The sequence below is a fragment of the Camellia sinensis genome, chromosome 8 (genome assembly GCF_055761805.1).
Source record: "Camellia sinensis isolate YWXY chromosome 8, ASM5576180v1, whole genome shotgun sequence".
NCBI lineage: Eukaryota > Viridiplantae > Streptophyta > Magnoliopsida > Ericales > Theaceae > Camellia > Camellia sinensis.
This window is the reverse complement of record NC_138968.1, coordinates 73,313,698-73,322,488: the sequence shown is the minus strand read 5'-3', so window position 1 is coordinate 73,322,488 and position 8,791 is coordinate 73,313,698. Positions and strand designations below refer to the sequence as shown.

General features: G+C 35.2%; 1 protein-coding gene across 1 annotated transcript; it reads right to left on the bottom strand.

Moving 5' to 3' along the window:
- Positions 1–5,064: 5,064 nt before the first annotated feature.
- LOC145796595 (uncharacterized) lies at positions 5,065–5,967 on the bottom strand. Its single transcript, XM_082881804.1, has 4 exons — positions 5,867–5,967; positions 5,392–5,793; positions 5,231–5,311; positions 5,065–5,150 (listed from the first exon to the last, which is right to left on the bottom strand). The coding sequence occupies exons 1-4, from the start codon at positions 5,921–5,923 to the stop codon at positions 5,079–5,081; spliced, it is 612 nt and encodes a 203-aa protein (XP_082737930.1). The 5' UTR covers positions 5,924–5,967; the 3' UTR covers positions 5,065–5,078.
- Between the last annotated feature and the right edge of the window lie 2,824 nt (positions 5,968–8,791).

The window sequence follows — 8,791 nt, the reverse complement described above, 5'->3', positions numbered from 1 at the left end:
TCTCTAGTTATGTTTTGTTAATCGTAGTTTGTTTATGTGGAGTGTAATTTGTGGAGGATATAATTTTAGAAATTTTAAGAGTTTTACTAAATTTTTTTATCAAATACTCAAATGAAAAAAATTTGATAAAATTCTTCAGTCTCTATTATTATTATTATTATTATTATTATTATTATTATTGTTATTATTTTTGAGGCATTGCTTCAAAACTGGCCAATAACCTCCACTACTCTTGCTAGAGAAGTTGTTCAGGGCCTCTGGACCGAACTCGAACGTGATTGGTCAAAATTGTGAGGCTCACTGATATGTTTTTTTTTTTTTTGGAACGAGGCTCACTGATATGTTGGTGATTGAAAGAACAGTAGAAAGACTCTGGCTATTAATGGTTGGTTGATGGCATAGTCACCTCATGTCCATGAGGCACCCGATAATTTTGAAAATTATCAACTAACGAGGGTGTTCGTGTTTTAGTTGCAGTCTCAGCACTTTCAATCCGTCATTCATCTGAAATTAGACAAATTTGAGAAACTCAATCCGTAACAGTCAGCCGAATTAACAAATGCGAATTAAGTGAATTTGTGAATGAATGCGAATCGATTTGACAGTTTATATTTTTACAAATTTTCAACATAATAAAACTTGGCGACATAATTTTTTTTTTTTTGGGATAGCAACCCAATCTGTCTACAAACATGGACAACAATTCAACAAACATCTATCTTAACATTTACTCACTATAACAAAATTTAGTCGCCAAAAGTCACATTTTAGTCACCCAATTCTTTTGCCGACTAAATTTTTTAGTCGCCAAATTTGTTGTTGAATGATTGTTGGGAAAAGGTAATTGGCAACTAAAAAAGATTTAGTCACTGAAAGTCTACAATTGGCAACTAATGTTTTAGTCGCCAAAAGCTTGCAATTAAATTTACCATGACATTTTCAGCAATTGTTTAGATACTAAAATTTTAGTGGCCTAAGTATAATATTTTTTGTTTTGGCTACTAAATATTTTTTCATCAAAAGTTTTTTTTTTTTTTTTTTTGGCTACTAAGTCATTAGTCGCCTAAAGTCTTATTTTTTATGATTACTAAATATTTAGTTACCAAAAGACTTGTTTTCATTTAACAGTGAAAACCCATTATCAATAGTGAAAATGACATACAGAATCCATTTTCTAATAAACAAGACATGTCTCACTAAACATGTCTCACTTGAGTGAAAACCCAAACTTTGAACTGGGTATACAAATGAAAAATTTTCAGATCAAGTTTACAAGGAATAGATGGAAGTGGAGATGGAGATTACACACATAGGATGGGATGGAACTACTACTACTACAAACACCAACAACAATCCTATGAGAGGCAATTAGGAGAATCTCACAGCTCTTGAAATACTATCTTTTCCTTCAATTTTTATGAGGCAGTTTGAGCTTGCCAAGGTTGCCCAAGCTAATAATGGACCACCCCACGTGTGTCTCACTAATCCTACTTAATATGTTTTATCATTGCCTCTTCTTATTGGTTTGTTGTTGATAATGATGATGATGAAAATATAATGATGATGATGACGACAAACCACTGTTGATAATATTGAACATTGTTGATTGAAATGATGGAAGGTTTTGATGATATATGTATCGTGATTCAGATAGGTATATGCAAAGAGCTCCAAAATGTTATCCATTTTTTTTTTATTACTTTTCCCAAAATTAGGTACCATTAATAATCTAGACTTTGGCATGAAAAATGAGGAAAAGGTCTCCATAGATTTGCTACATCTAAGATCCTATTTGATAATTGTTATACGGGGTAGTATTGAATTAATAATTTGGTGGCACTGCTGGAAATTGGACTTTTAGTGGCGTTTAAAAAACGCCGCTATATCTATCAAAAACGCCGCTAATTCCTTTAGTGGCGTTTTGTACCAAACGTCGAAGCTGCGGCTGTCGCTGTATCTTTGCGACGTTTTAAAAACGCCGTGATATTAGTATAGGAGGCGTTTTAATAAACGCCGCCAAATGTCCCACTATTCACTTGCTGACGTCACCAACAATATTTAGCGATGTTGTTGAAACGCCGTGGTATCTGTTTTCAAAAAATATTGACAGTTTAGAAGGCGTTTGTAGAAACGCCGTCATATCCCCTCTTTTTTTTTTTGAAAATTGTACTAATTTTTATTTGATTGAATTAAAAAAATACCTGTTTCAAATAACAAAAAATGAAACATTAATTCAGTTTCTTATTCAATTAATATCCAACTTCCATTCAAATACAATAACTCCCATTGAAATAATAAATGAAGCATAAAATAATCACTTGACAAAAAATAAAAAGAAGAAAGCACAGTCTCAATGAACTCAATATGACTGAACTGTATGTATATGATAGCCACGCAAACATAAATTAAAAAATATAATAAACGAAAGTCAACTAGTATTATCCTTCACTCCCTAATAGAAAAGAAAATCACAGACAAAATAATTTGGAACAGCAAAATTTTAAGACTTCTATGCTGATAAGGTTCCAAAAATATAAGAGAGTCCAAAACCAAGGGGGCTATCATGGATACAATAGTAGGTAACCCTTTTCAGCTATGGAGAAAGTACTGGCTAGCCTGTATTCAATTCTGTTATACAGAGATTTCCCATCTAAATTGTCAATCAATGGTTTTGCAAGTAATCAAAACTCAGGCTGCTGACAGTAGTAAGGGGCCTGCATGACAGTCAAATTAATTGGAATTCATTAGATTTAGATACAGAAGTTGCACAAGGAAACAACGAGGAAACAGGTGGAATAGAATTTAACTTCCATATACAAGATATGAAATTACTGATATACCTTTGAACAATGCAGTCAAAGATTAAAATGGAATTATATCATTCTAAAGTACAAAATTGAGTATATCTATTAACAACATAACCTGACATCACAATATTAGACCGTTTTCTAAACCAACTACCCAAATTTCCAAGATGTGCTCCTGTCAAAAAACCTGAGTTTAAGGTAGAAACAAAATGTAGCACTATTACAGCATTAACACATCATATAATAAGAGAAGACATAAAAATAGATGGTGATGGTCTTCATATCAAATACCAATTGAGGCCATACTCTCACAATCTGTCAACAAGTTCATTTTGGTCCAGAGTCAGTCAGCCAAACCAGACCCACTGATCCTATGTTCAAAGTATGTTTCGGAAATGACTTCAAAAAAACGCGTCTTTGATGGCTGGAATAGAGCTCAAAATTACCATAAACCTAGAAATCTAACAGAAAATTAAGAAATCATATAATAAGAGAAGGCTTTCTATTGGTTTTCCGCAACCACTGGAATGAAAGAAGGAACATAAGCTCATCAGAACAAGCTCCAAAAGTGATTCATCTTCATAAGTTTATTGATACTACAGTGAACATATTGAACTAATTTCGCAATGAATACAAAAAAAGGCAAGAAAATACGCTAAAAGGGAAATGGTACATGTAGATTAAAACCAATCACATGAAAATCCAAGTTCATCATCATCACAAAAAAAAATCCAATCCTGAAGTCATCATCATCGAAAAAATTACACACAAACAACAACTCAACAATGCTCATCCTCTAATTACTTGCGATTGGCAGCAACAAATGGGTCTTCTTTGTTTGGTAAATTTGCATAAAAATCAAAGATTCAGAGCTAAGATGATAGAAAATAAGAAATGCCGAATTTCGACTTACATTACTTAGGCGGTGAATGGATCGCTCCACCACCAAGGAAACAGCAACAAAGACTGTCAAGACAGAAGCCACAGACCATGTTGGTGTTAACGCCAAAGACCGCATTTCTGCTCCATTTTCTGCCATTTCTCCAGATAATTTTCTTCTTACAAACTGTAAACTCTAAATTCAATTGCTTCCTCAAATTCCCTGACTTTTAACTAATCTTCAGAGATTCCAAGTATGTGCTTTAGAACAAATTTCAGTTCCCATATTTCAGGGGGGAAAAAAATCTAAAACTTAACCTAATGATGCTCAACTGTGATCTGTACTCTTCTTTCACTCATGAATTCTAATCTGCAACTTTCACTAGGATTTAATGGGCTTCCCCAATTGAAAACCCTAACTCAGTGCAATTTCAGAATCGACATTGACTAGGTGTTTCTCTGTAGTGAAGCTGTGATACTCTGCTCTTCTTCTCTATTCTGTAAACAGCTCTCTCTCTCTCTCTCTCTATGTGTACCTATTTCTTGTGGTTTTATTACATTTTGAGGAACAATGAGAGAAGGCTAGTGACTGGAAGTACCAGATTCATTCTCTCCAAATGTCCAATCTACTTGACCAACCACAGCTGATTCTTCAACGATTTCAATTGGTGTGCACTACCAACTCTCTCTCTCTCTCTCTCTCTCTCTCGACACTCAAATCGAAAAAGGAGTCAAATTTACACGTATGGGTTCAACAACTATGTCTCTCAGCGATTTCCAGGACTTTCGGTTGTTCTTTTCTTCTTTAAATTACTCCTCAGAAAAATAAAGCTCTCTCTCTCTCTCTAATTGGCGGAATCGATTGTTCTTGTCATAACACAACAATGGACCTCCACCAGAAGTGATCTGTATCTCTCTCTCTCTCTCTCCCTCTCTCCTCACTCTGCTGCTGAGAGGGGGAGAGAGAGAGTAATTTAATGGAGGTTGGTAGTTTCGAAATACCGTTACTTTTCTATTCAAACATCCTATTTAACGCCGTTTCCATTGTTCTAGTCGATGAAACACCGTTATATAGGTTCACCGTTAATTCTCCCAATCCATTCATTTAGTAGAAACACCGTTACTTTTCTATTCAAAATGACCATATTACCCCTTTAAACTAATAAGTTATTTAAAGAATGCATATGGTGATGGTTTGGTGTCATTTTTTGTTTTGTCGCCACAACCTCTTCTTTCTTCCTACAAATAGGATGGGGAAAAAAAAGGGAGAAAGAAAAATAAAGGGCAAGATAAAAGAAAAGAAAATAGAAAACTTGGCAAGATAAAAGATAAACTATTGATTTATGAATATTATTATCAGCTTAAACTAGTGATGTTAGTACTTTTACCTTATTAGTTCTTCTTCTTCTTCTTCTTCTTCTTCTTCTTCTTCTTCTTCTTCTTCTCTTTCTTTGAAAGGTGAACCTATATTTAATCAGAACAAGTATTTTAATTAATAAGATATTGTATTGTCAAAAAAAAACTTTGATTAAATGATTGCTCACCTCTTGGGATGAAAATGCATGAGATTGTTGTTGATGTGACATTGGCCGTACAGCGGGATGACTACTAAGTGAATCAACAACCTATCATTCAATAAGAGGCTTAAGTTGTATAGTAGCTCTGGGGAATTTAAACTAATAACTAGTAAAAATAATGAAAATACCTGCTGCCTATGTAATGGGTTCGAGGGTGCAACAGCTGGTGCAATGGGCATGCCCGCAGCTTGCAATTGAGATTCCAAAATCTCAATTCGTGACTGAAAATCTGCGCGTATAGCTTGAATTTGTTTCTCCATTACGTCATTCATCTTCGACTCTAACTGCATTTGATACCGTTGAAGTTGCTCTTCAACTTGTTCTTGAACTCGAGTTTGGAAGATATGATTCTGCTCTTGTGACTGCCTATATCTACCTCCAAAAACATCGGTGGGGGATGGTCCCAATCCAAACGTCCGAACACGACCAGGTCGCTCCGGCCCCATAACTTGTGTGAAAATCTGTTCATTTAATGCAGCAGGGTCCGAAGAAGATCCCTCCATGTGCTCCGTTAGCTCATTCATTTGAGTCTGCAATTTTGAATTCAATAATTAGCATCCAATATAAATCATATTAAAAGTCTAATAAAGTAGTATCACATACCATAACTTCATTAACTGAATCACTATTGGAAGTACCATCTTTCATGTATGCGGCCATCCACACCTGTGGCCGACTAGCAGGAACCCCATTGTTTTTCTTTGTCTCCTGAGTGCCCCAGTGGTAGACCAAGGCCCGCCACTGATCCTCATGTACTCTATCCGGTCGATGAGCCAACCTTTCTGCATCATTCTTGAAGGGTGTGTATCCCATATTTTTCACGCGAATTTTCCAATCTCTCAATTTCTTCCCAAATGAAGTCATTATTGTTCTCTTCATGGAATCATCTGCATTCGTATGAGCCTGCATTACAATTATACACACTTGTAATATGCAATGTCAACTACACTTGTAATATGCATTTCATATGGAATCCAATTGTAATATGCATTTCAACTTATTTCATATTAAATATCTGGATTACCTTTATCTCCCTCCATATGTTATCTTTATTTTGCTGTGGGACATAATGCCAAGTCGTAAAAGTGAGTGGTGTAAGACTCCCATCTCGTGCCAGAACGCCCAAATGTGAAGCAAGGGGTGTGTATCCTTTAACTACTTGATTCAACTCATTTGAAACAAGTTTTAAAATGCCATCATCTGAAGTACCCCATTGACCATGTACATATGTGGGACCCCTTGTCTGCTTTTGTGTGGCTTGACTTGAGCTAGGACCTATAAAAAAACAAAAACGGGGCCAAATAATTGATTTAATATAAATATATATATATACTACTGCAACAGCAAGAAAATGTAAATGTGCATGTGCATGACCATCATGAATTCTATGATCTGTTTACTCTTATCGTTATATGTTTTATGCATTCTATGATCTGTTTACTCTCATCTTTATCTTTTTACTTTTTTCCTTTTTTGTTTGACATTATTTTTAAATCTAAATTGAAGAATATCCATACAGCATTATTTCAAATTAGCAAACATTATTTTTAGATCTTTAGAGAAAACAAGCACAATTAAAAATATCTATACATACCAGCTGAAACTGAGCCATGTGATGTACTACCGCTACGTGATGTGGTAGGAAGACTGCCTGGTGGATGCCATGATGCCGGTGGATCGGGTATGACTCTCATCTTAAGTGTGGCATGAGTCTTATCTGAACTAGAACTATTAGAGCTTGATTGCTCACTCTCACTAGAAGAACTCTCGGAGCTAGAACTCATAAATAATCTATAAAGAAACTACAAACATAAAAGTAAGGACATGATAATCTATAAAGAAACTGCATTCAAAACAGAATAAGAGTACATGAAAGGTAAAAATGGCCATTTAAAGAAAACTACAAAGGTATAAAAGCAAAGATTTTATTAACATGAATATCCGTACAGAAAACACAAATGTAAAAGTGAATATGCAACCAATTACAATATCATATCATTTCTTCGTCATCTTCAAATGGTGCCTCTGTCTATGCTTCAAGAGATCCAATAGTTTCATCAACAGTTGTTCCATCAAAACCTTGCCTAACCCAATCCATGTCCTCCTCACAAGTGAAGGAAGCTACATCTAACTCTTGATCACTAAATCCTTCCACTTCGTTGTGATGTAGTCCTTCATCAATAGTTGGTTGTTCTCCACACACCTCATACAAGTCTCTAGGTTTCATCTTGAGTACAACATTCCAATCTTCATCAACAGAATCATTAACATAAAAGACTTGTTGTGCTTGAGATGTTAGGATGAATGGCTCATCACTGTCCTGTTTCTTCGCATATAACAAGTGATTGAAATTAACAAGTGTAAAACCAAAATCATCCCGCTTGAGTCCCTTATTGTTGTCAATCCAGTTGCACATGAATAACATGTATCTATGGTCATGTGAGTAATACAATTCAATAATATCTGTCACATATCCATAGTACACTACATCACCTTCCACTGGATTAATGTCTTTCGCACTTGCATAGCTAGAAGTCTTTGCCTTCACCATAACTCCACTATTCTGAGTTTTTCTTCTCAACTCACGACTCCTAGTATGATACCTAGTACCATTAATTATATACCCATTAAATCTGGTGGCCTTTTGGCTAGGTCCCAAAGCCAAAATTTTGATCTCATCTGACAACGCTACATTTTCAGTAGCTAACAGCTCTGCAACCTATTTTTAAAAGAAAGTTATCAATATTAAACATCAATTAACAACTTCAAAAATATAGAAACACGTGTATTACAAAAATATAAAAGACTTGTTGTGCTTGACATGCACTTACATGAGAATTGAACCATTTGGGAAACTCATCATTGTGACGACGATCCACATCATAATCTCTGAGACGACGATGTGACCGCTTAATAAATTCACGATGTTCCCTACACAATTAAACTACTTGTAAAATGCAAGATAATTATAGTTGGTATAAATACATTCACGATGAGACAAAGGTTGTGTCTATCTTACTCTCGATATGGGACAACCGCAGCGATGTTAAATAACACATACCGATGAGCCTGTACCCATGTTGTGTTATCAAGCACAAACCCTTTTCCTTTTCCTAAAGCCCGCCCCATTAATATCTCATGATTGTCGCTAACATCACAATTCCTTAACGGTCGATGCAATTTCGACTCAACATCATGCAAGTACCTTGAGCAAAATATCATACATTCTTCGACTAAGTATCCCTGTGCAATTGAACCTTCAGGATGACTTCGATTACGCATGTATGATTTAAGCGTCATAAGGTACCTATAATCAAAAAGATGCATACATGACTTCCAAGTATTAACAAGCAAATATATACAAAATGGACATTGGAGTAGAATTACACACCTTTCTACAAAGTACATCCATCGATATTGCACCGGACCGGCAATCTTTGCTTCCTCAGCTAGGTGAATGAGTAAGTTCTCCATTATATCGAAAAATGATGGAGGAAAAATTCTCTCAAGATGGCAAAGTGTAACAGC

Bases quoted from the DNA above. Each gene is read 5' to 3' on its own strand.
- LOC145796595 (XM_082881804.1), bottom strand. From the start codon at position 5,923: ATGGCCGCATACATGAAAGATGGTACTTCCAATAGTGATTCAGTTAAT. The intron at 5,312-5,391 runs GTATTTTCATTA...ATTGAATGATAG, and splicing joins ACCCATTACATAGGCAGCAG to GTTGTTGATTCACTTAGTAG. The intron at 5,151-5,230 runs GTGAGCAATCAT...GATTAAATATAG, and splicing joins ATGCATTTTCATCCCAAGAG to GTTCACCTTTCAAAGAAAGA.